The 25,642-nt window shown below is 55.8% G+C and overlaps 3 protein-coding genes across 22 annotated transcripts in view; all 3 read left to right on the forward strand.

Annotated features, from left to right (window-relative positions):
* The window catches only part of MKNK1 (MAPK interacting serine/threonine kinase 1), a 43,000-nt gene extending 41,170 nt beyond the window's left edge, over nucleotides 1-1,830 (forward strand). For all 15 annotated transcript variants that reach the window (XM_070248339.1, XM_005607081.4, XM_070248294.1 and 12 more), the window contains one exon: nucleotides 460-1,830. In XM_070248339.1, coding sequence (XP_070104440.1) covers nucleotides 460-694 — 235 coding nt within the window. In that variant the 3' untranslated portion in view covers nucleotides 695-1,830. The remainder of the gene's footprint in view (nucleotides 1-459) is intronic.
* Nucleotide 1,831: 1 nt separating this feature from the next.
* On the forward strand, nucleotides 1,832-11,864 carry KNCN (kinocilin). Of its 4 annotated transcripts, none has more exons than XM_070248386.1 (6): nucleotides 1,853-1,984; nucleotides 3,502-3,685; nucleotides 7,695-7,945; nucleotides 9,050-9,118; nucleotides 9,817-9,891; nucleotides 10,732-11,864. In XM_070248386.1, the coding sequence occupies exons 3-6, from the start codon at nucleotides 7,795-7,797 to the stop codon at nucleotides 10,809-10,811; spliced, it is 375 nt and encodes a 124-aa protein (XP_070104487.1). In that variant the 5' UTR covers nucleotides 1,853-1,984; nucleotides 3,502-3,685; nucleotides 7,695-7,794; the 3' UTR covers nucleotides 10,812-11,864. The 4 variants fall into 4 exon arrangements, with proteins under 4 accessions (XP_070104488.1, XP_070104487.1, XP_070104482.1 ...); XM_070248381.1 differs by having other exon boundaries at nucleotides 1,878-2,016; XM_070248387.1 differs by lacking the exon at nucleotides 3,502-3,685 and having other exon boundaries at nucleotides 1,832-1,984.
* A 2,266-nt stretch (nucleotides 11,865-14,130) lies between these two features.
* TMEM275 (transmembrane protein 275) lies at nucleotides 14,131-25,269 on the forward strand. 3 transcript variants are annotated; one of them, XM_070248417.1, is made up of 2 exons: nucleotides 14,131-14,519; nucleotides 23,920-25,269. In XM_070248417.1, the coding sequence occupies exon 2, from the start codon at nucleotides 24,008-24,010 to the stop codon at nucleotides 24,548-24,550; it is 543 nt and encodes a 180-aa protein (XP_070104518.1). In that variant the 5' UTR covers nucleotides 14,131-14,519; nucleotides 23,920-24,007; the 3' UTR covers nucleotides 24,551-25,269. The 3 variants fall into 3 exon arrangements, with proteins under 3 accessions (XP_070104518.1, XP_070104510.1, XP_070104500.1); XM_070248409.1 differs by having other exon boundaries at nucleotides 14,132-14,691; XM_070248399.1 differs by having other exon boundaries at nucleotides 14,137-14,684.
* Nucleotides 25,270-25,642: the final 373 nt, after the last annotated feature.

A 25,642-nucleotide genomic window follows, 5' to 3' on the forward strand; every position in this document is an offset into this window, starting at 1 on the left:
CAGATCCACCTTAGAAGATTCATTCAGCAAACCCAAAGTACCCGATACATGCTAGCTCTGAGCTGGGTTCGGGGGCACAGACATCAAGGCAGGGCCCCCGCTCTTGGAGCCCCCTGCCCTGACTGGGGAGAGGGATACACTTGGGTGAATTTCCCTGTGCCGTAGCTCCTCTGGAGGGCTGTGTGCAGAGCTCAGAGGAGGATGCTCTGAACAGAAGGGGGCCTTTGTCCCAACTCTCTGCCCAAGGACTGTACTTAAGGTTCAAAGCCATTCCAGCCTCAGTGAAATCACATTCTAAACCCGTGCAAGAACTGCTTTGGAGAGAGCACCTGTGCCGGCTCAGAAAAACTCGGTGGAAGTACAGGACCACAGCAACTGGTGGGGGTGTCGAGGAGCTGGCCTGGCTGACCCCACTGAGTCCTGCCTCCCTCTCTTCCGTTCTTTCCCCTATCCCTGCAGAAATAGCAGCACAATGGACCTGACGCTCTTCGCAGCTGAAGCCATCGCCCTTAACCGCCAGCTGTCTCAGCACGAGGAAAATGAACTGGCAAAGGAGTCAGAGGCGCTGGCCGAGGGCCTCTGCTCTGTGAGGCTCTCTCCTCCCTCCAAGTCACGCCTGGCCCGCCGGAGGGCCCTGGCCCAGGCAGGCCGCAGTGGAGATGCAGGCCCATGCCCAACACCCTCAGCACTCTGACCCACTCCAGTCACACCTTCCAGGCTCCAGACCTGTCCAGGAGTTGCCCCCCTGGAAACCTGTGAGGCCGAAATCTGCAGAGCAGGCAGAGGGACCTGCTCTGTGGCTCCATCCAGGGCATTTCATCCATGAAGGCCCTGGGTTCCCACCCAACCCCCCATTAGCCAGAGTTCTCAAGGAAAAAGCTTTTTCCGAAGGGGTTGTCTTTGAAAAGGAAAGCAATCACTCGTCACTTTGCATAATCGCCTGCGGCAGGGACATCTCTTTGCGGGGCTCCAGCCCACCTGCTCACCCGCCTGCAGATCTAGGATCCAGCCTGCTCTCACGGGCAGGCAGCAGTGGCGCTGGAGCTGCAGCCATCAGGGAGCCAGCCTTGAGAAGTGTCAGTTGACAGAGGCTCTTCCCTCTTCTGCACTGTCACCCCTCTCTGGCAGTCCTTCCACCTTCCTCTGTCCTCCGGACGTCCTCCCCCTCGGCTGAGCAAAGCCATCCCCTCAATTCAGGGAAGGGCAGGGAGCCTTCTGCATTCAGGAAGCCTGATCAGTCTTCCAGTCTATAGCACAGAGAAGCGCATAATCTTTCTTTGCCATGACCGAAGTGTGTCCCTCATTTATCATCTTCTTCCTTGTTTGAGATTGCTGCTAAAGTCAGTATTATTTTGTTTAAAAAGTGTTTGTTTTTTTAACCATGCTCTTCCAGCAAAGATGGGACTTGAAACTCCTGCTGCAAGCCCGTGGACTTTGCAGAGCTGTAATGGCTTGCTCTTTCCTGAATGGCCATGCATTTGAAAGGTTTTAATCAGCTGTTTCCTTTTATTCTAACTGGTTTTAAGCTGTTAGGATGATGAGCTACTTAGAGCCCACTTCTGTTGCTGGGTCCCTCCTGCCTGGCGTGAGGGCAGCTCAGGTCTGGGGCAGTTAAAAGGAGCTCTGATGTGGAGCCAGATCGGAGGCGGCCTGGCCACCCTGGTCTGAGCCATGCGGTGCCTGCTGCAGAAAGCACGGAGGAACATCCGGTGTCAGCTATGCTGAGCTGCCCAGTTACCTAAAGAAAATCGATTTGCACATGACAGACGTTTCTACAACACGATGCTATTATACATTGTGCTTGTTTTAATAAAACTGTTTTAAATTCTAGCTATGGTCTTCCTGGTGGTCCTTTCTTCACCTGCAAACCTGAGGAGGAGAAAAGCCTTCTGGAGAGGGGCTGAGTCCATCCCCGATTGAGGGGAGAAGGTACCCCTTGTCAGGACCTTCAAATATAGCAAGCTCATTGGATCCATAAAATAAGGTGAAGGAAACATCACTGCTTTTCTTTTTTAGGTGAGGAAATGAAATTCGTCAACCATTTGTCAATCCCCTTTTCTGTGCCAGGACCCAGAGATGAGTAAGAAACAACCTCTGCCTTTTAGGATCTCCCCATCAAGTGGAAGAGGGGGTGTCATTGACCATCACACAAGCCAGCTTCAAACGGTGCTTTCATGGGTGTACCCTGTACCCAGGCCAGCCCACCCACCCGGTGGGAACAAAGCTCCCTGTGTCTCAAGCAGTACTTAGCCTTTCTTGAGGAATCCGTTATGTGCCCAGTACTGGGCTTGTCCTGGCAGAGTTGGCAACAGAGAATAACGGTGCCTCGTCTCGACAGCCCTCATGTGCATCATGCAGGGAACTTCACGTGCCTTGTCCCGTGTAATCCTCAGAACCCAAATGGAGAGGACTGGCAGGCAGGAGGAGGGCATTTATAAGTTCCCAAGAGGTGGCAAGAGGGAGGTCTGAGCATCAGGGCAGTAGACAGTGCTGCTGGTGGCTCTTCTCCCAGGGAGAACGGAGGGGAGATGGGATCAGAGGCTCTTCCATCTGGAGGCCGGTAATGGCCAGGCTACCAGCTGTCCCACACCGTGAGTGCCTCCATGTTGATGATGACATACTTGTTGACAGTCTTCCCTTTGCAGTAACCCTTACCACCCTCACACCCCTTCTTCATCTACCTGGAGAGGGATGGGCTGGGAAAACAGGCCTGCAGAGTCGGAGCCTTTTGGCCCGAAACCTTCCAGGCCCTGGGGACTCAAAACCAGGGTATGAGTTTTGTTTCTGACTCCAGCCTCAGCCTGGTCAGTCCTCCAGCTTGGCCCAGCAGGGATGGGACTTCCAGGGGCTTCCTGGACCAAGTACTCCCCACCCCCACCCCACCCCACCCCGTCCTGCATGTGGCTCCAGCCAGACTCTCATGCCTCTGTGCCTGTGCTTAGGCTATGCCCTCTACCACCCCGCCTCCCCACCCTAGTCCCCCTGCTGGGCCCCTCTCATCCTCCTCGGCTCTGCTCAAATGCTACTGTGCCTACTTTGGTTTTGCTGGCGTTGTTGTGCACTTACTAACACATACTTTCTGAGAAGTTTACAGGCCTTACCTCATTTAATTCTCATAGTTGTCATATGACGTAAGGTACTATTATTTTACCCCACTTAACATGAAAACCCAAGCAGAGAAAGGAAAAAATAGCTTGCCTGGGGCTGTTTAGCTAGGAAGGTGGAACTGGAATTCTTCCCAGAGAGACTTGGGACCCAGAGCTGTGCTGCCCGGGTTCAGATGCCAGCCCTGCCGCTTCCCAGCTTTGGGCCTTTGCAAGTTACTTCACCTCCCAGGGTCTGTTTCTTCAACCAAAACTTAGGGCTGCTATGGCTTACCTCCTGTTGCGTTGTGAAAGTTACAAATTTATAAATGTAGTGTTTAGAGCAGTTCCAGGCACACACAGTGCTCCATAAATGTTAGCTCTGATAATTATAATCATTTTGATTGTTGTCTCCTAGGGCAGAATTACTCATTGGGTCCCAGTGATGGAGATGAGCTTTCCCCCTTTCCTGGGCTGGTGTGGATAGAGACAGATCTGGCCTTTCCGGACGGGCCTGGCCTCTGGCCCTCTGTGAGATCCTCCTGCTGATGGGCTGTTCTGCCCCTCTGGCCTGGGGTCCTTGTCCCTGAGGGGCAGCCGAGGTACCAGGGGAAGAGTCTGAGGTTGGGGGCCAGGGGCCCTGGGTTCTAGTCCTTCTTCTGCCACTGTGCACTAGGTGACCTCCCAAGGGATGTTGGGAAGTCCCTTGCTCTTTCTGAGGACCAGGCTGTGTGCCTGGCTCTGCTGGGCAGAGGCAGATATGGCAGACACACTGAGGGAGGCTCTGGGGCCTGGAACTGTGGCAGCCAGTTCCCCAGCTCTGGGGCTCATGCCTGGCCTGGGCCTTAGGAGAGAACTGGTTCCAGGCGGCCAGAGTGTCCCGGACCTCAGGCCTCTTGCCTCAAATCCACTTCACAGGCCTCAGCACCAGCTCGTCTGGTTCAGGTAGACCCAGAGGACCCCTGTCTGAGCCCCATCTGGGGGCCCGGACACAGGGCTCAAGTCTTTCTCCCTCCGATGTCCACCTGTCTGAGCCCTAGGGGCCCCTGCTCCCTCCTGGCTGACTGCCCTCCCCAGACGCAGCTCTGTGAACAGCAGGGTCCTGGTCTTGTGCCAACTGCTCCAGCTGCTTAGGTCTGGAGGGAAGCGAGGAGCAAGGTCCCCCCGGCTGGCACTCTTGTTGCCATGGTAGCTGTTGCCTTGGAAGCTGCTTCCCCGACTTCAGCTTCCAAACAGTCCGGGAAAGCTGCCCGTCCCTCAGGGGATCAGTGAATTAATCATGCTCTTTTCCAGGGTCCTCACCCCTCAAGGAAAATAAACAGAACTAAACCAAGCTGAGGCCTTTCGCCCACTGTTCCCCCCGCCCCCACGCCACCCTTGCACTTGGTACCTCTGGGAAGGAAAGAGCAGAGATAGGTACCCTCCAGCCCGGACCTCCCAGGGAGACGAAGAGGAGAGATTTTGTGAGGGAGCTCAGCAGTGACCCATGGCCTCACCACACCCTGAGTCCAGGGCCAGAGGACCTATGCCTCCTCGAGGAGGGCTCTGATGCTTGCAGAGTAGGGGCCAGGTGGGCGCTGGGCTCTCGTGCTGGGGCTTCCATCTCATTTACCTATTATAGTACACACATCACCCAAGGACAAGCGCATGTTTTCTTCTTCAGAGATGATAAGCCTGCATGGGGGAAAGAATTGGCAAGTCTCCCTATCCACATTTGTAGTCAGCGGAAGAGCAGGCATCGCACAAGTTTCAAGTGGCCTTTAATGACACTCCTGTCGTGAGGGAAGAGATGCAGGCCTTGGCTGATTCTTTTGAACACAGTGTCTCCCTCTGAGGGTGGGGTGGCCAATTCCTCCCTCCTCAAATAAGACAATTTGGAAATTCAGGGGCAGAGATATGCTAGAGTACTTCCCAGCTACGCAGGGACTCTGGGGCAATCCTGCCACCTCCCTGTGTCTCAGTTTCCCTGTCTCTTCTAGGAAGGAGCTGGGATGGTTCTGTGGTTCTGTGATCTTGTAACTCATAATGACTTAATGTGTCTCCTCCATAATTTTTCTTCTGACTTTATACCCTGAGGGACTTACAATGTCAAAGAAAAACTCCAATTTAGAGTTTGGTCTCCAGAGTTTAGAGATCAGAGTGTTCTTCTGGAATCTGAAACTCACAATGCACAGGCATCCCTGACTCCAGCCCCTGCCATCCCCATCCCCATTCACCAGATGAGCAAAGTGAGGCTCAGGGAGGTGGAGCGGCAGATGCAAGTCGCACAGGGCGAGGTGGGAGTCGTGGCCCGGGAGCCTCTGTCTGGCTGATGGTATGGGAGTGCCACCCTCAGCCTTCCACCGTGAGAGGGCGGCACAGGCCCTGCCCATCCAGAGTTATGCAAACACTTAAGGGGGGAGGCATTGTGGAGGGTGTTCACATTCCCAAAGCTCGACATCTTGGGAACATGTTTCCATGGACAATCATTTTGACGGCTCCTTCTAAAACTAGTCAGTGGGGGATCAATTACGTGTGACAGAGACATAGGCTGTCATTTGATGCCTAATTAGAGGAATAATCAGACCTCATCCAGGCGAGAGGCACAGGGTATGCTGGCAGCAGTGGCTGTGGCTGGGGAACGCTTGCCTCCAGGGGCTTTCTCTTACCGGGGGCCAGGAACATGGCTGGGGGCTCTTCCGTGCTCTGTAGTCACTTGTCTCTCTATACCTTTGAGTTCACACATGTCCCCGCCCAGGCCCATCTCCAGCTTCCTGGCAGTGCCTTCCCTCCGCTTGAAGCTCAGTCAGGTGACCCTGGCCTTCCTAGGCCCCCACCCCCACCCAAGGAAAGCCCGTTAGAGACAGAGGTCCATGGCGCCCGCAGCCTTCCTCTTTGCTGACCCAAGGTGGTTGTGCACGTCCAAGACCTCCCTGAACTCTGTCCTGTGTCAGAAGCCTGGCCCAGGTCCCTCTAGCCATGGCATTCTGTGGAGTTCACTTCAAGAACCTGCCCTAAAGGGGCTCACAGTCTGTAGGGGAGACAGAGAGCAAGGACGTATGGTGGGCACTTTGGCACAGTGACATGGCAGCAGCGGTAGGCAGCCCACCCACTCAGCACCATCAGAAATGGCTTCACAGAATCGGAGCTGGCTGAGCAGGGTCCTGCAGGATGAGGAGGCATTCTCCAGATGGCAGAGGCCACCAGGCAGACACTCAGCAGAAGGGCAGCAGAGGAGACAGAAAGGGGATAGGAGCAGGGGGCAGCTGTGGAGCCAGGTGGAGGCAGAAGGCCTTGGATCTGGCTATGTCAGACTGCTGATGTGGTGGTGAGAGGTGGGGGGATCCAAAGAGAGGCCAGCGGGGCCAGTGATGGGAGCCTGAAAACTGCCCAGGGACCTAGGTGCAGGGCCATATTCTGGGGTCAGAGAGGCCCTGATCCATAAAGGACCAGAGGATGCAATTAGTAATGAGGGCTAGAACTGGGGGCAGGACAGCGCCGGGCCGGGCTGGGTTACCACTGCCAGGTCTTGAGTTGATGGATCCCACAAGTAGGTCAAACAGGTTGGGAAAAGGAGTTCAATCCAGAGGTCGGGAGGTGCCAGCCATGTCCCAGTCTCCTGACCCCCGCTGCCCACCCAGGCCCTGCTGATTTCCTCTTCCCAACCCTAGCCTGTACGTGTTTCTTCCTGCCCCATGCCCCCACCACCCTCTTCCCTGTCAGCCCCCCGCTAAGGATTCCAGGGTGGCTGGAATCTCAGCCCACTGGCAACTAAAAGGGAGGTGGGTACCAAACCTACCTGAGGAGAAGGGGGTCCCCCAATATCAGCCTCAAACTAGGACCCCTCAGCCCTGCCTGGAAGCCCAGAGGTTGATGGGATGGTGAGGGGAAGAGCAGGGGTACAGCATGGACTCTCCCTCTCCTCCTCCTGTCCCAGTCACTTTTCCTGTCTCTTGAGCCTTGTCCAGGTCCTATTCCATGCCCTTGTCTCCGAGTCCCCAAGCAGAGGCCCTAGGTGCACCTCCAAGCCAAAGGGACAGCAGAGTGGGCCTGAGCATGTGGCCAAGTAGTCTCCTCACATCCCTGGCTGCTTAACCCCATGTGAAGCCCCCGGCTCATCCTGCCCCCTCAGGGACCAACAGTGGAACCTAGGCTGAGTGCCCCAGTGGGCCTCTGGGACCCAGGCAGCAGCTCACATTGCAACCTCATGAATAACTCAGCACCTCCCCGCTGCCTACATCTCCAAGGAACCGTGTCGCCTGGACCAATCGCCCCAGTGCTTTAAACTTTAATAGGCTGAGTCTCAGTGGCAGCTGAGCAGGCTCCAGGGAGCGGGGACAGGATGCCCTGGGCAGGGGAGCTCAGGCTGAGTTTGCTGAGACGAGGCTGGCAGGGGAGGACCCCGTGGGGCAGGCCCAGCTCTCCAGAGCTCTGGCAGCCAATGCAGGATGTGGCCAGGCAGGAGTCCTGAGAGTGGTCTCCAGCTTCAGGGGCCTTTCGGGAAGGAGGAGTAAGCTGGGGTGACCTGGCAGAGATCCTAGGTCAAGGTGGGGCAGGGGCCCCTAGGAAGCTGTGGGATAGGGTTGCAGATAAATCTAAGGGTTACCAGCCCAGAATCTTACTTCCCTGAAGGTGGAGCTCCAACAAGGGGACATCCAAGAAGACGGAGACCTCCAGGGCTTTTCTAGGGACAGGCCCCCCTGGCTGGAGACGGTGCCCTGCGTAGGCCTGCATGGACATCCCCATCAGCAGCAGAGACTTCCGCTGCCTGCAGCTGGCCTGTGTGGCCCTCGGCCTGGTGGCCGGCAGCATCATCATCGGCGTCTCCGTGTCCAAAGCTGCAGCGGCTGTGGGTGGTATCTTTATTGGCGCCTCTGGTCTGGGTGAGCAGGTGCTGGGCTTGGAAAGTGGGCAGGGGCATGGCCAGGTGAAGGAGAAATGGAAGGAATGACTGGGTCGACAGGAATTGGTTGGGGAGGAGGGAAGCTAGAGGTGTGAGCAAGGCAGCCCTGGGAATACAGGGAGGGAGAGGAAGGTTGGGGTGTTTCCCCCTGTGGACTGCAGGGGTGAGGAGACACAGAGGAGGGAGCTGGCTGGCACACTCCTCTCTGGCTGCTCCCCCTCTGGCTCTTCAGTCCCAAGCTCCAGCCTCTTGGGTTTGTGGTGGGATTCACAAGCCTGTTGGGGGTGGGTTGATGGAGGGCATGTAAAAGAGAACAGCATGCCCAGTGGGACTCTCCTTGAGCCAAGACAGCTCAGACGAAGGGTTTCCTTTTCTTTTCGTGTATGTCTCAGCAGCAGATCTGTCCAGGCATCTGCCCATCTGTCTTTCTGGGCCAGTCCCACTGACATCCCAACAGTGATGCTGAGTACCATCCCTCCCCGCACTCCACCACCCTGGGCCAAAGCAGAACCAGAAGCACATGGCTGGTGGGCTCTGGGCCTCAGTGCCTGTGAGCTCCAGCCAAGGGCCACAGACACTTGGTCTGGGGATGAAGTGGGAGTGGGCAGGGCAGGACCTGCTCTTCTGAAAGTCCCTCCCCAGGTCTGGGTAGAAAGCAGTATGCTGAGGAGCCACCCAGTCCTGCCCTGGAGGCCATAGGGGAGGGTGGGGCAGGGGAGAGGTGGTGGTGGGGTATCAGCTGGGCCCATTTCCAGCCGGTGGAGAGGGAAGGCCAACCTGCTCATCACCTGGGGAGGGTGGACAGGAGCCTGGGCCTTCACAGCGTGGAGCCCCTTCCCCAGATAGGCAGTGCTCCCCGCCCCCTCCTGGGGGTGAGTGTTGGGGAGCCACCCCATGCACATACTCACAGGCTCACATTTACACACCCATAGTCCAAATTCTGCCCACTCATCCTCCTCCCATGCACGCCCATACCACCTTCATAAAGTACCTACCCAGCTTACAGCCCATCCACAGCTCCATGCAGCTCAAACTAACCAGGCCCCCTCCCCATCACAGGACCCCTCTGTGTCTCTCTTCTTAGGGATCCTCATCTTGGCCTATCCCTTCCTGAAGGCTCGGTTCAACCTGGATCACATCCTGCCTACGATAGGTGAGTCCTCGCCCCTGCCCCCAGCAGTCCCCTCTGCCCAGGACCATGTAAGACCCTTCGCGTGTAAGTCTGTGTGTGGCCCACTGTGTGGCGGAGCCGAGCCCACCTGTGTGACTGCTCCTGGTTGTGTGTGTTGGAGTTGCTCTGTGTGTGTGTGTGTGTGTGTGTATGTGTATGTGTGTGTGTGATATGCAGGCATTGCCATGACTACGGCACAGCAGAATCCAGCCTGCGGCAAAAGTGCCTGAACCAGCTCAGAGCACCTAGAACTCCCAACTCGCCTGAGAGATTCTCTGCCTCCCCCAAAGCCTCCAGCATCTCCAGATCACCCCACTTCATCCCCAAGCCCCAGAAAGACCGTAGGACCCTTGTATAGCTCCCCATCTCATCTCAGCTCCCCACATACGTGCTCCCATCTCCATCAATCCTGTGGGGCTTTGAACTCAGGATCCTAGCTCTCCCCAGGATCCCCAACTCCTTAAAAATCTGCCATCTTCTCCTTCAAGGGCCCATTTCTTCCTCCCCCACTACCATCCCCCCAAACCAGCCCAGATCATATGGGCGACCTAAGGGAACGCAGTGGAACAGAGACACAACAGGGGTGGAGACTGGGCAGCAGGAAGGACTTCTCTTCCCAAACTGGACTCGATTTGAGAATGGCGTAGCAACCAGGGGGTTGGGGTGGTCTCATCCTACAGGGAGCCTGAGAATCCACCCCCACCCAGCGCCTGAACACGGGGAGGGAAGATCCAGCGCCAATGACAATAAAGAGGGTAAGTTCCAGAAACTCCAGAATCCATCTTCCCTCTCTGGGTGAGCAGCTCTGTGGGACCCAGGAGAAGCCTCGAGAGACATGCAGTCGGGGCCTCCCCAGTCACAGGGAGCCAGCAGAGCTGGGAGTTCTTCCACGAGCTCAGTCAAAACCCTTCTTGCTCCCAGCCAAGCTGAGCTCCTGTCTGTCCTCAAGGCTCCTCTGCAGTGCCCAGCATGGACACGGGGACAGAGGATACCACACTGCCCCTGCCACTCCCCTGGGTCCCATGCCCCAGATTATTTTCTCTCTCTCCTCTCCCATTGTGGAATCCAGCTCTCAGAGCTTGTACCTGAAACTGGGCATCTTCTTCCTCCCCCATCCCCACACACTGGAAAATTCCATGGCAGGCATTCCTCGAAGATGGCCCAGCCCACAGTGTCTGCCACCAGGATGCCTGATACTCAGCAAAAGGTCCCCTTCCAGATGCTGTTCCAAGCACCTGACATATATTAACTTGTTCCATTCTCAGAACCACCATACAAGGGAGGTGCTATAATTAGTCCACTTTATATATGGGGCAACTGAGGCACAGGGAGATTAAGTGACACAGCAAGGAAGTGGTGGGGCCAGAACTGACGTCAGGCAGTCAGCCCCTGAGTCCTGCCTCTCACCCCCACACCATGCTGCTGTCCTCTTGACGGGCCATTCTGATCATCTGTGCCTCTTGAAACTCTGCTGAAACTGCCCCCTGGGCCTCCCCTCTCTCCCCATTCCATCCCGCTCTGCCCCTGGGTCCCTCTGGGTTGCTCTGACCCAGGGTCTGTCTACTCAGGCAGCCCTGTCCTGGTCTCTCCTCCAGGAGCCCGCAGCAGCCTGTCGACCGTGAGCAGGACCCTGGAGAAGCTGAAGCCAGGGGCCCGGGCGGCTGGGGAGGGCTGAGGCAGGGCCTGAGGGGCTACCCTGGCCCTGACCTCCCTTCCTGCCCGCTACCCTGATAGCAGAACCCTCCTGGGTCCAAACCAGAGGTGACCCAGGCCCTGGAGACACCAGACCTGCATTCCTGGGCCAAGGCTATTGGAAGTGGATTCCAAGCAGCAGAGTAGGGGGTCCTGAAGCAAGGAGTCATGGGAGCCGCCCCCCCCCACCAACTGGGGGGGCCCTTGTTTCAGGCTCTTGACCTGGACCTTCTCTCTGGAATGCAGCTCACCTTCCTTCCCTTTTTGATCTACTGACTGATTTCTCTGGAGTTTGGGGCCCAAGGATACCCCAGTGCCTTACTCCAGCCTAGCCACACAAGTCAACCACAGGCCCACAGAAACTACAGATGGGGTCCTTGCTGAGCCCATCAGCCCCTAAGGCCTGGCCCTGGGTGTCTAGAGCTCACCGGCTGGACAGAGGGGCTGGACCAGAACTTTTTCAGAATGTTGAAAACTCCAGGCAACTCCTCAGAGACAGGCCCTGAGAAGCAGTGAACCAGACGGAGGCGTATCCTAGACAAACAAAACGGTCGCTGCCATGACAGAAGCCTGTGAGGCACGGGCCTGGAGGCTTCCAGGAGGAGGTGGCTCCTGAGCTGAGACTCTTGGTGCTTGACTCCACCATTCAAGGCTTTTCGTGATCTGGCTCCAGACAAGACCTCCAGCCCCCCCCTTCTCCCTCACCCTCTCAGTGCTCCTGAGCAATCTAAACACATTCCAGCCTCCAAGCTTTGCCTTGTGTACCCCTGGGGGCCCCTCCCCAGCCTCCTCCTCTCTGCCTATCAAAACCCCCACCTTTATTTAAAGGGCCAGTTCCAAGAATCCCCTCAACCATAATGCCCTCCTCGGCCTCTCCCATCAACCTGTGTCTGCCTCTCCCGACGCCCTCCTGGAAGGTTGCAGTCTTCTTTGTCACAAAACAATTATTAATCCTATTAAACCTACTGTATGTTACTTTCCCAGTCACTGTCAGGGCACAGTAGGCGCTCAATAAATCTTAATGTTTTAAATTTAATGGAAAAGCAATTCCCTCAACTTTCTCTGGAGAGCCACTTCAAGCCCCCATGTAGGCACAGGGATTAGGGTAAGGAAGACCTGGCCCAGGTGTGTGCGGCTGTGCCTAGAACATTGCTCCTCCTCACACCACTCCTCATACACCTGCGCCCTCAAGGCGGAGCAGAGCTATTTGACTTCTCTGGAAATGTATGTTCCACGTGGCCTCTGTCCTGGTTTAGTGAGCAGAAGACAAGCGAGGGAGAGCTTTATTCTTCAAGGATCAGTACAGATGACACCTCCTTGCGGAAGCCTCCCTTGACTTCACTGTTCTCGCACAGGGCTTCCCTCCATCATAGCCCACATCGCTCTGAATGGCCCATCTATTTCTTCCTCTCAGGAGCTGGGGGCAGAGGGCCAGGCACATGGGAGGTACCCAGTGGATGTTGGAAAACCCAACCAAAAGTGGGAGAGACCATCTCATCATACAGATGGGGATGCTGAGGCCCTGCAGAAAAGGCCTCATCGAGTCCCACGGAGGGAGGTTGTGGAGCCAGGCCTTGCATCCAGCTCTCCTCTAGCTCCCCATCCAGGCTCTGCCCTCTGCTGTCCTCTGCACAGGCCACAGGGACCAACTCTCTGACCACAGTGGGACAGACTTCCACGAAGGGGCTCAATTTCACAAATGCTGGCCAGTTGTGGTGCCTTTGGGTCCTCCAGCCTGAGGGAAGTCAACTTCCCCTCTCCTGGCGTTGCCCACCTCTCCACCTCCCTCCTGCCTGCTCCCTGCCCCTTCTGCTTTCCCTTACCATCATTATCATCAGCAATAACTTGGGCCTGGTGACCCCTCTTTGATCAATAAGGAAACCCTTCCTCCTGTCCATCTTGAGTCCTCACCTGAAGCGCCCCAAAGAGATGCCCAAGGGCGGAGGGAGTGGGAGTGGCGAAAGTGGAGCCTGAGCTGTGGGGCGAGTGGTCCCCCCTCCATGCCCACCATTAACCCTTCTCAGCCATGATCTCCCCAAGGCAGGGCTACAGTATCCCTGATGCCTGGCAGGGCCAGGCACAGAGTGGTATTGCAGAACAGAGTGGAATAAATTAAGGAATGGACACATAAAAAGGCAAGAGCTATGTACATTGGGGAAGAACTCAGTGGGGGTTCAAAGAACCCTTGAAACTGGGAGCCCTGGAGGCCTGAGCCTCCGATTCCTCTCTTTCCCCCTGCCATGGGCTTCCTGAGACCTCCTTCCCCCAGTCCAGATACTTCCTGCCTAAGTATATCTCCACCCCTGACCCCCCACCCCAACCTGGTCACAGGAGTGGTCCATGTGGAGCCACCTACCTTCTCCCCATCTATGCTTTGGAAGAAGGCAAGGTTGGGCCAAGCCGGCAGGAGTGGAGTGCTAAGCTTCCTCAGCGTCTTGCCTGGGAGTGTTAGGGAGAAGTGACATCTCACCTCCGAGGAGCTCCAGACCCCTCCAATGTTTCAGCATGGGAGGGGGTGTGGACAGGGACAGATCACTGGACTCAGTTCCTCCAGCAGTCTGTTCCACAAATGAAATCAGTTCTGTCCAATAGCCCTGTTCTGACCTTGACTGTGGCTGTGCCCGGCCAGCCCAGGCTGGGTGCTAAGAACACACCCAAGGCAGGGAGTGCTTGGTCCAGGCAGCCCCCTGGAAGTCCCATCCCTGCTGGCCAACCTGGAGGACTGACCAGGCTGGAGCTGACGTCTAGGGATAGGACTCATAGTCTGGTTCTACTCCCCAGGGGCTGGGCAAGAGGCTGTGGGTTTGGAGCCTCAGCTTCCTCACCTGCAGATGGAGAAGGGGGGTCCCTCAGAGGGCACTGTCAGGATGCAGGTTGCCCGACAGGAGGTGCACACGAGGGCGAGTCCATAAATGGATGAGCGAATGAAGGAAGAGGCAGGTTGGAAGAGATGCTCTTCCAGGTGAACTCCTTTAGGTCCTGGAAAGTCAGCCAGTCCTCCCTACAAGACATCCCAGCCTGGAGGGGGGCCTGGAGCCCAGCACTCCCTTCCCATCCCTCACCCTCAGGCCCTTACAAATCTCCCCAGGACCTAGAATCATCTGTAGAAGGGGCTCATGGCCATACCTCTCTCCAGGGCGCAGGGTTGTTAGAGGGTGTCTGGGGAAGAGGTGCTGAAAATGAGCCCCTTCCCTGGAAAAACTCTCCCTGCCCCCACAGCTCGGCCCCCCTTCCAGAGAGGGTGGGGAATCTGCGTGAGACTGGAGACAGAGCCGGTGCGCCCTACGCCCCTGGCGCTAGTCTGAGTGGCCGCGCATCCGCCCCAGAAAAGTCCTCCTGGAGACAGTGTGGGCGGGCGGGGAGTTCACTGTCAGGTGCTTGAAAACCGCGAAACCTGGAGGAGGGAAGGAGAGAAGGGCGGCGCGGAGCGGGAGGAGGGAGGCCACTCCGTGGGAGCGCCGCTCCTCGGGGTCAGAGGGGAGGCCAGCGACCGCAACCCGGCCCGAGACGGGGCCCAGCCGCCGCTCACCGCCCGCTGCCCGCGCTCCGCCCCTCCCCCCCGCCGCCGCCAGGGGCGGGGACCCGCAGGGGGTGCTGCTCCTGGGGCGGCCGAGCCACAGTGCCGCGGGCTCTCCACTTGCGCGCCTCCTGGGCCCGCCCACCGCACCCCAGGATCGCAAGCCGCCAGGCGGTGAGTGAGGGGGCCCATCCCGTAGGCCCACCCCCTGCGCCGGCGGCCCGGCCGGCCGAGTCGGCTCCCCGCTCTCTCGGGATCCTTCCCGCCTGCCGGCCCTGGGGGCCCAGGGGGCACCCGCGCAGGACCCGCAGAGAAGTGTCCAGCGAGCGGCTCAGGCAGGTGAGAGGTACGCGGGTAGCGGAGGCTGGAGAGAGGGCAGGGGGATGAGAGGGCGGGCGGGGAGGGGATGCTTTAAAGAATGGAGGTGACAGTCCATGGGCCCTAAACCCCAGGGTGCCGACACAAGAGGTCAGGGACCTGTAGCCTTGAGACAGGGTTCACTGAAAAGAGATGAGAAGGACAGAGAGGGAAACAAGAGAAGGGGAGATACACAGCAGGGAGTGGCTGCCTTGGGTCCCCTCTACCCTGATCCCTTTTCCCTCTTTAACTCAGTAAGAATCTGCCCTGTAATCCACCCCCAGTCCCCACCCAGCTGCCCGCCGTACCCTCCCAAGGCCCAAAGTGAGGCGGGAGTCAGAGAAGTGGGCCCCGAGCGACTTCAAAACCAAGAGACAGATGAAACCAGGAAGGCAAGAGACACATCAGTGGCCCCTGTGACAATTCCTCCCTTCACCATCTGTTTCACCACTATTCCCTGGGCACCTGGGGAGACTCAGGCACTCCAGGAGATGTGGCAGCAAATAAGGTGGATATAATCCTGGTCCTCAAGGAAGACCATTGGGGGATGCAGACCTGGACACAGGAGTCACCAATCATCGTGCTGCTCTGGGGAATTAAGGAAGGCTTCCTGAAGGAAGTGCCTGTCCCAGTGGCAGTCTGATGGATGAGCTGGAGTTAGCCAGGTGAAGGGAAAGTGCTCACCGGACCATGCCTGGTGAGTTCAGCTCCACTCCAGCAAAATCAAGAGGGCCACCTGAGGGAGCCAGGGCTGGGACAGCCCAAGAGGGATTTTAACCTGGGGGGTGGGGGGTGGCGAGTAGCCGTGAGGCTAGAGAGGAAAGGATGGATTCTAGAGACACCTGGAGGGAAGAGTCTGCAGGGATTGGTGACGGATGGGATTGGAAATGTGTGCAGGAAAGCCTGAGGGAGGAGGAGGAGCAAGGATGAAGCCCTGATTTCTGGCTGGGAGTCTGGGCTTTGTGGGAAAAGACGAAGTTTAAAAAGCCTCTTTCCAAGAGAGAAGAGAATGTTTCCAGGAGCGAGGGTTCAGCGGGCCCAAGCTGTGGAGAGGTCAAGCTGGCCAAGGACTGAACAGTGCCCACTGAACTCAGCGACAAGGAGGCGACTGGGGCCTTAGAGAGAGCAGAGTCGGAGTGTGTTAGGGCAGAAACCAGATTGGAGTGGATTGACTCTTGGGAAAGAGCTAAAGTAGGGAGTGTAGACAGCACTTTCAAGAAGGGGCGAGAGTGTTGAATGGAGGTAGATGGGGGGGGGTTGAAGGAGGGTTTTGTTTTATTGTAAGAGGGCGAGGCTGGAGTGCATCCAGGGGGAGGTGCCAGCATGGTGAGGGGCGTGGCATGGTGAGGGGGGTGTCGTGGAGCACTGACTAGGAAGGAGGAGCTTTCCTGGGAGCCCTGAGGGCCCAGGGCTGGAGACGTGGAGGCACCGAGGGCTGGTGCTGTCCAGCTGCTGGTTTTCTTTTCACCTAACAAGGCTTAGCAGTTTGGGCCCAAACTTGGAGGAGGCAGAAGCCTGGACTGAGGCAGGCTTGAGACCTTCCTGGGCAGCTTTGGCAGAAGGACAAAGGAACAAGTTGCCAGACAAGGTAAACTGCAAGAGAGTAGCTGGAGTAAGGCAGTGCGGGTTCTCGGATGGAGGCGTAAAGAAGCAGAAGCATGAGGCCCGCAGTTCCAGGATGGCATCAGATCAGAGAACAGTCACAGCCAGAGGCGCTGCGGAGTCGCGGTGGAGAGCACAGATTTAGAAGACACACAGCCTAGGTTTGAATCCCAGCTCTGCTACATATTATCACCATGTCTGTGACCCTGGGCAAGTGATTCAACCTCTCTGAGCCTCTGTGTCCCTGCCTGAAAATAGAGATGGCAATAGCATCTAGCTCTAGGATTGTCACATGGCCTAAATGAGTTAGTAATATAAAGGGCTTACACAGTGTTTGGCACATAGTGGGTGCTGTTCAAGTGTTTCAGTAGTGGTAGCGATGGGGTTATCGTCGAAAGGAGGATGTCTAGGCTTCTCAGAGATGGAACAGTTCAGGGTGATGACAGGAGTGATGAAGTCCCAGGGGTGACCAGGTGGGGAGGAGGGCAGCTGAAGTAGAATGGAGGAATTGGGCGTTAGAGATGAGGAGCCAAGGAGGGCACAGGGTGGGGCAGTTGTGCAAAGGATGTTGAAGTCCCTCAGGGAGAGCAGGACTAGGACTGGAGGGAGAGAGCTCATCCCAAAGCCTCGGAAGGAGGTGGGCAGGAAGGGCAGTTCCCCCCACAGCCTGTCTGCAGTCCCCTCCCCCCAGCCCTCCCTCTGGCTCCAGGCAGCTGAGGTGCGTGGAGTGGAGGCAGAGGCCCAGGCTGAGGTTGGAGATCCAAGTCTGGCCACAGACACGGCCTTGGTGGGGGCTGTGGCCCAAGAAGTCTGGTGGGCAAGTCTGAGAGCACCAGGAGGACCAGAAGAGAGCAGGAGGCCCAAACACAGAGCCGTGATGGCTGCAGAGCAGGCTTCAGAGTCCCATGTCACGGGGTTCCCTCAGCTGCGCCGGAAGCCAGAGCCTGCAGGGCCCACAGAGACCATCTAGACCAAACTCCCACTTTACCCGCAGAAAACTGAGCCCCAGTGAAGGGAACGGCGAGTGCTCGCCTGTTGCGGGGACCCCGTTGTAAATAGGCAGGCATCATCAGAGCAGCTGGAACAGAACTCCTACCCCCATCACCCCTCCCAGGGGCTCCTGCTTTCCGCACCGCCAAATTACCTCCTTCCACCTCCACACTCCCAGGCAAAAGGAAGTCTCCAGAGGTACCTACTGGGCAGCTCATTTCCACCAGATATGCAGGCAACAGAGAGAATGTCTGTCTGCCTGGCTACATATTGGCCTGTGTCTGTAACTCTCAGTGTGTAATGTATCTGCATCTGTATTTCTGGGTATCTCTGGTCACTGAGTGTACATGTGTGATGTGTGTGTGTGTGTGTGTGTGTGTGTGTGTCTGTGTGCATGCACATGCACCCAGGGATGAGGATCATGGGGCCCAGGTGTCAGACACGGGAGCTAGGAAGTCACACCTCCAGACTTCAGTCTCAAACCTTGTTTCCAGCTGGGGGAATCTGTGTGAGTGTGCGTGTGGGATTGGCTGGGGTGGGGGCGGTGGCAGCTCTTTGGGGCTCCAGGGAGGCAAAATTCAGTTGGCAGAAGCTGAGAGCTTCCAGGGTGGTGAATAACCGGCTATGAGTAACGGTGACGGGCAGGTTCCCTGAGGGTGGGGGCGTAGTGGAGAGGGGAGGAGGGTGGGGATAGAGCACTGGGCCTGGGGGGCAGCCAGAGGAGGGGGCTGGCCTAGACTTTCATGGACTGGCAAGACTAAGGGGAACAGAGGGGTTCACAGTGAGGGGTAAAGAGCACAGGCTGAGCAAATAAGGGACTCAGTCTCACATGGAGGACGGGGGGCTGGGACCAGTGGCTGATGTCTGGACCAAAGCCCCAGCCCCCTTGCCCAGAGGCTCTTGGGCCTTGGAGCAGGAGCCTCGGGCCAGGGGGCCTGGCAGCTGCCCCTAGTCAAGCACCTGCGCTTGTACAACACAGACCCCCCAGATCCATGAACTGGGCCAGCGGGGGAGGGGGGTGACCTGAAGGGGCTTCAGATGAAGACTCCCTCCCCGGAGCTCTTGCCTCCACCTACTGAAGACCACCCTCCTTGGGCCCCAAGCTTGTTGATGATTAATCAATTACTGGATTTTTAGGAATTCTGATGTAGCAGAAACATGGGCTTTTCAATCTGACAGAAGTGGGTTCGAATCTCAGCTTTACCTGTGACAACTGAGTAAATGGGGGAATCTTCCTTCATGTCTCTGAGCCTTGGCTTCCTCACTCCGAACTGGGTTCAGGACTGCGACAGCCGGCAGGGTTGTGGCCAAGTTAACTGTGTTAGTATGGGGGAAGGGCTAAGCACACAGCCCCTGTTCAGTGTGAGCGCCCCTCCCCCGTAATCGGAACGCCTGTGCTGCAGGTGCTTCTCAGGGGAGTGACTTAACCCCAGCCCAAAGCAAACAGCCATATTACAGGTAAATGTATCATTTTTTGAGACCTTTTGATGCATTGGCAGTATTTTCTGAATAAGTTTCCATATCTACCTTCACAAACCACAGGGAGTTGCGGGTGGGCAGCAGGTTAACCAGTTCAGAGACAGTAATTTGGTTAAATCTTCCCCTTTGCATTCAGGCAACCGAGGCCCCGAGTGGGGCCCCAACCTTCCCAAGTTGCCCAGCCAGACCAAAATCAAGAACCCCGGTTGTCTGGGGCCCAGCCCCTAGTGTCTGCCTCTGCCGCAACCTGCTTCTAGCCTGAGCTCCCAGATAGAGGCCACAGGGCCTTCCCAGCCAGGGGCAGGGCTGCAGAGAGCGGAACTGCTTGTCCAGGGTCATGCACAGCGGAACGGCAGTGGTCAGAGCCCTGTCTTCACGGTGAAAGGCCTGGTTCTGATCTAGCTTGGCCACAGACTCCCTCCATGACCTTCCCCACTCCAAGCCTCAGTTTCCCCCGTCTGTAGATGAAGGGATGAAACTGGGTGATCTCCATGGGCTCAGCAGAATGCTCACTAGAGAGAAAATCTGTTCCAATCCTTAAAGTCAAGATTCAGAGCAATGACCTTCCCTTCGGCCCAGGCAATGGGGTTGATGGCTGAGTTTAGGATGAAGTAGAAAGGGTTTGAAGGATTGGGGATTATATAGCAATAGCATCCCAAATAGCATGAACTTGGAGGATCCTGCTTCTGAAATTAAATACTCCAGCCTGGAAGTGACACAAGTCACAATTCATTGGCCAGAACTAGTCCCACAGCCCCACCTAATGACAAATTGGCCAGGAAGAGCAATCTTCACATGTGTTGAGAAGGAGGGAGAACTGAAAAGATTTAGTAAACAGCACGGTGACACCCCACAACAGACATAGCCAGAGCATCCACAACAAAACAGTGCCCAATAGTGCAAGAGCCCCAACTGGAAGGCCACAGCCCACCAGATGGAAACGGTGCTGCAAACTGAATTACAAGAGCTGAGTGACCTCAACACCTCACCCCTGCGCACCCCAGATCCCAGGTAACCAGGGTGCAGCACCCATGTGCTCTTAGACTTTCTCTGTCTAGGGTGGAGACTCTGGGAGTGGTTTTGTCTTCTAGACTCAGCTCTGCCTCCCAGGAGTGAGTAAGAATCATCCACTGCAATTAGCACTCGGAAGCTCAGCCCCTGGGCAGGTATTTGCTTTTGTTGAACTGAGTGTGCTGAGCCCAGGAAGGAGCAAAGTGAGTTACCTTCCCTGAGAGAAACAGAAAGCACACCCTGCCCTCCTCTGTGGTTGACATTTGAGCAGTGTATGTGTTAATTACAGGAGCTAAGCTACAGGGCCTTGAGGAGAGCCTATGCCCTGTGCTTCAGTCATTCAACAAGCATTTAGCAAACCTAGCACTATGCTAGGTTGAGAGCTCAGGCTTCAGGGTCAGAACACCAGGTTTCAAATTGTGGCGCCACTGCTGCCACTCAGTGGTCTTGGGTGAGTGTAGTTAATCTTTCTGTGCTTCAATATCCTCATCTATAAAATGGGGTTATAACAGTAATCTTAATCGCATGTTGTGAAAATTAAATGAGATATTATTGCAAAGTGCTCAGCATAGCACAACTAACTTAGCATTCTGAAAGTGCTAATTTCAGATTCTCATCTAGACTTGTTTCTGGCTAAGATAGACCAGCTTGTATCACACCAGCTCCCTCACTGAGGATAACTAAAAAGGCTGGATTAAATATTTAAGGAGTCTGTGTAAAGGCATGGGAGAGCTGCCAAGGCAGTAAGGACTTGAGGGGCCAAGGTCTTGGAGAGAAGAGAAGTAATATTTGGTTTCACTTTTTCCCTTAAGGCATTTTTCAGTTTGTAGGGGGCAGTGGTCATGGAGTTGAGAAGTCAAAATTGGAATTTAGGGCTTAAAAAGGGGAGAGGCCTTGTTAAATACCTCTAGCTTTTATTTGAGAGGCCCAAAGGTCTATCCTCTGGGATACTCAGATAGACACAAACACAGCTCCCAGTCAGTGCAGTCCTAGATTGGGTCAAGTGGCTTGTCCCTTCTTTAGCTGCCTGACTTCTTCTCTGGAGGAAGATAACATTATCTAGTGCCTTATGCTGTCTCTACAGTTTTTCATATACAGTGTTGGGCATTTGATAAAAAATTATCTGGCATCCCAGGAGATAAGAATAAATGACCAAAAACCAAGAGCAATTGAACAGACAATAGAAACAGGAGATCCAGATGTTAGAGTTTTCAGACATGGACTTTAAAGAGTTTAATATGTTCAAGTAAATAGATAAGAAGAGGATTCTTTTAATAGAAACCTGGAATCTACAAAAAAGAATCAAGAGAAAATTCTAGAACTGAAAAGTTATAATAATTGAAATTAAGAGCTGAATGGATGTATTTTACAGCAAAGAAGACACAGATAAAGAGAGGATTAGTGGACTGGATGATAAATCAATAGAAAAATATCCAGACAGAAGCAAGAGAGAGGGAAAATGGCTAGAAAATACAGAATAGAATGTAAGAGACATGTAGGACAATGTCAAATGGTTGAACGTGCACAATTAGGGTCTCAGAAGGAGAGGAGAGAGAGAATGGGGATAACGAAAATGGCTGAAATTTTTCCAAAACTGGGGGGGCGGGGGGGCGGTGGAGAACAAGCCATAGATTGTAGAAGTACCAGGAAGCCCAAGAAAAAGAAGTACAAAGAAAATCGCACTGAGGCACATCATAGTAAAACTGCTGAAACAAAATGAGAGCCTTGGACCCTCCAGCCAGCCAGGGCCTCCCCTATCCTTGTCCAATGTCAGCTTTCAGGAGTCTGTTGTGAGCTTAGGTGAAGGGCCAGACTCCATCCCCTCCATCAGCCTCAGACTGAGCCTTTCCCACAAGAGGGAAGAAGCTGCTTTGTCAGATAATGTCCGGTATTGATGAGGTGGGAAGGGACTTGAAAAAGGGGGAAAATTTGGGACTCATTGCCCCTCCTGAGAGCAACAGGAAGAAGGTGTTGGGGTTTACCTCCACATCAACCCCAAAGGGCTCAAACCCTTCTCTTTAAAATGAAGCAAGATTGCATACGCTGTGAACCAGATCACGTGTTCTCTGACTCTGTTCTCAGGATGTCTTGTCTTCCTTTTAGTCCAGCCTCTAAAGGCCAAATCCACTTCCCTCCATGAACCTCAGTTTCCTCGCTGTAAAATGTGCTGTTAATAAATATGAAGCAGTTGTAGGGATTCAGTGATGTCACGCAGGTGAATGTGCTTTGGCGACTACACATTGCTGCACCCCTTCAGTGGGTGCTGTTTCTAACTGGCAGAACCAACAGCTGCAGGTTGAAGAGAGTGGATGGTTCATGGAGATGTGGAGCTTCCTGAGGAATCTGTGGTCTGTAAATGCCCTCCATGGTCAGCACATGCTTGCTTGGCCAGGATTTGGGGATTTCTGACTTCCTGCCAGCTGGGTCTATCAGCAAGGTGCTTCTGGCTAGAGTCCCAGTGGAATTTCCACCTCTCACCATAGTGCCAGGGGAGGGAGCCCTGAGGTCATCAAATCTGGGCAGAGGGGAGGTGAGCCTCCAGGCCCCCTGACCTGCTTAGGCCAGGCTGATTCCAACCTGTGTCCGGAGTGAGGACCCGAACTGTCCCTCCCTGGCACTAGCCCTCGTTTTCACTCACTCAGTCATCAAATTGTCTCCAACCCCACTGTGTGTGGGCTTTGGACACTCAGGAAGGACAACTCAGGACTGTCCCTGAGGTACTTCCACCTGAGGGACAGACCAGCTGTTCTGTTTCCAAACTCAACATGACCGACCTCCCAGATCTGAGACCTCATGGTCCCCTTCTCTGTCAACCACAGTGACCACATGGCTAAGACTTACTGAATTCTCACTGTTCTAGGCACTGTTCTGAGCACTTGCTTTAGCTTCAAGCATTAAATTCTCACTACAGCCTATGAGGTAGGTTCTGTTATTAGCTCCACATTACAGGTGTTAACACTGAAGCATAGAGAGCTAGGCCACCTATACAGGTCATGCTCTGTTACTCATTCTACATACTTTGCCCAATCCTGTGGTGCCTCTCTTGCCCCCACTCAGGGCCTTTTTCTGACACATTTTCACAATTCTAACACAGCCCCATCACTATGATCTCATCCTTTCAGTGCCTTTATACCTGTGATTGCATGTTATAGAACAGAACTCTCAAATGGAAGTCATAAATCTCTAGACTCTAATTACATTACTCTCGCTTCTGCATGTACTCCCAGAATCCTAGAATCCAGTAATAGATCCCAGAACCAGGTAAACTAGAGAATCCCAGAAAGGAATTCTAGCATCCAGTGATTGGGCTTTTGAGTCCAGGCTCCACACTAGAAACCTTGGGGTGGAATAGGGGCAGGATTGGAATCTAACAGAAAGCCCACTCTAGAAAGGACCAGGGACCTTGGGTCTGCTCCAGCCAGTGTAGGAACTGTCCCTTCTCACTGGCCATCAGAAACATCAGGAGCTCCTCACTCTCACATAGTCACTCAACTGATGTTGGGGGCCTCAGCTGATATTCAGGAAAGTTAATGTCACTTCTAAGCCTACAAGATCCTGGGTGGGGACACCCAGGCCAGGCGACAGGTCATTAGGTCTTGCTCCTGGATCTTGGGTAAACTGCTAGACATCTGTGGGCTTCAGTTTCCTAATATGGACAAGGAGAGGCTAGACGAGATGATTTCTAAGGCCTCTACCACTGAGGGCAGGGAGTTGTCTAAATCCCAAGAGCTGCCACCTGCCCTCTAATTAGGGCCACTGATAATGATGGTGATCATTTAATGGGCACCTATGCACTGTGCTGAGCACTTCACAGCCATTCACTAGTTTAATTTAATTAGCCCAAGAAGGCTTCTGGGAGGAGAGAGGGGAGGGGCTGTGTCTGTCTGGAGGACAAGAGAAAGTGCTGAAGGGGGGAGGATGGCAAGATCAGCCACGAGGGACTCCAGGGCCTGGGTGGGGAAATACCGGGCAGAATCTTCCCACATGGGGTGGGTTTTTGCTTCCCAGAGGCAGAGGCAGGGGCCTGGCCAAGATGACCTCTGCACTGCCAGGCACTGGATGTAGCCACAGAACTGAGATGGGGTTGGAAGCCGAGATGCCCAGCTGACCCCTCCCTGTTGCTCTGTACCCACAGGACGACTGGGAGCTCTTTCCCTGGCATGTGTGCTGGCCCGGGCCGGCGGCAGGAGGGAGCTTGATGAGTGCCCGGCGTTCCCAGGCCGATGCCGCCCGCAGAGAAGAGCCAGGGACCCCCGGCCCGGGCGCCCGCAGGCCGCGCTCAGGGCCGGTTGCCCGGCCTGCCGTCGCCGGCGCTCTTCTGCGCCTGCGGGCTGTGCCTGCTGCTGGCCGGCGTGAACGTGACGCTGGTGGGCGCCTTCGCCTCTTTCCTGCCCGGGCACAACACGCCGCTCATCGTGGGGCCGGCGCTGCTCGTGCTGGCGCTCGGCTTCTTCGCCGCCTGCTGCGTGTGTAGCCGCCGGAGCTCCGCGTCCCACGCGCGCTCGGGGGCGGCCGCGGGCCCGGGCCAGGGCGGCGGCGGCGGCGCCAGGCCGGTGGCGCTGGAGATGGAGAGCAGTGAGCGCATGGCGCAGGACACCACGGCCGTGCAGCTCAGCCCCGCCGCCTCGGCCGCTTCCTCCGGCCGCTCCAGCCCGGGCCCCGGCCCCGGCCCCTTCGCCCTGGATGCCCCCGCACCCGCCGCCGTCTACGCTCCGCGCTCCGAGGGGCTCCAGCTCAATCTGCCCCGGGAGCGCTTCGCCCCCTAGCGGACGGGTCCCCAGTCCTGAGTCCCCTGTCCGCGTTCAGTGCCATTTAAGAAAAAAAAGGGAGAAAAAGAAGACAAGAAAATTTTCATAGGGGTCCGGCCCTGGGCACAGGTGGCCTCATCTGTCCCATCTCTGGAACTTCTGGAGAGGAGAATGTGGTGATCGTGTCGAGGCACAGCCCCCAAAGGACGGAGCAGCGCCTTGGCCCCTTAGCTGGGGTCTGCTGGGGTCCACCAGGCCCTACTTTACCTCACTCCCCAGACTTGATGAAACTGGGCTCCTGGACCTTTGATCTCTAACACCACCACCACCACCCATGGCATTTGGGCACCGTGAACGGAGTCACTCTGAGAGGGGCTAACTACCAGCAAGACCCATGCCCCCAGGGGTGGGAGGAAGGTCAGCCTGGGCTGCTTTCTGTCCCTGTACACTGTGAAAGGGCGCCAGCTCCCCTTCTGTTCCTCCAGCCCTCCTTGTCTCCGCCAACATGACCTTCAGGGATTAATTGGGGATGTCCTGATTTGAGCCTGGGGGTGTCCTGGTAGAGCTGGGTTGAGCACATGCCACCCTTTCTGCCTGACTAGAGCAGGGGAGCTGAGGCTGGGGTCCCTGCAGGGATGAGTGGTGAGGGGGCGCCTCTGACCCTGGAGGTCTCCGTGTGATCCGCAGTGTGCATTCCCGCTGTGCCTCACTCCTCAATAAAGCACCGTTGGAGTCAAGTGCTCTGCGATGGTGCAGCCTGGGAGGGAGGGGCTGCCCGCTCTGACTGAGCGCCCTGGATTCTGGGGTCCTCCCAGCCTGTGGCTGAGTGCTTCATCATCCTAGCACCAGCCCCTCTTGGAGACCTAGAAGGGGGCAGGGGAGAAGAGTGTGTGATTGTGAATAAAAGGCTGTCTGAGACTGTGGGTACTTGTGAACACCTGTGGGACCAGGTGTGTCAGATTAGGGGGCGGGATAAGTATCTCAGTGTGCCTGTGGGTGTGCCATGTATGAGAAGGGGAGTGTGGAAGTATTAGGGTGACCCTGTCTCCCATCACACATGCATGTGCAAGTGTGGGAAGGGGGTTGAGGGTTGGGTCACCCAGCAGGGAT

This window comes from Equus caballus, chromosome 2 (assembly GCF_041296265.1).
Source record: "Equus caballus isolate H_3958 breed thoroughbred chromosome 2, TB-T2T, whole genome shotgun sequence".
Classification (NCBI taxonomy): domain Eukaryota; kingdom Metazoa; phylum Chordata; class Mammalia; order Perissodactyla; family Equidae; genus Equus; species Equus caballus.

Bases quoted from the DNA above. Each gene is read 5' to 3' on its own strand.
- KNCN (XM_070248387.1), top strand. From the start codon at position 7,795: ATGGACATCCCCATCAGCAGCAGAGACTTCCGCTGCCTGCAGCTGGCC. The intron at 7,946-9,049 runs GTGAGCAGGTGC...CTCTCTTCTTAG, and splicing joins TATTGGCGCCTCTGGTCTGG to GGATCCTCATCTTGGCCTAT. The intron at 9,892-10,731 runs GTAAGTTCCAGA...TCTCTCCTCCAG, and splicing joins CGCCAATGACAATAAAGAGG to GAGCCCGCAGCAGCCTGTCG.
- TMEM275 (XM_070248417.1), top strand. From the start codon at position 24,008: ATGCCGCCCGCAGAGAAGAGCCAGGGACCCCCGGCCCGGGCGCCCGCA.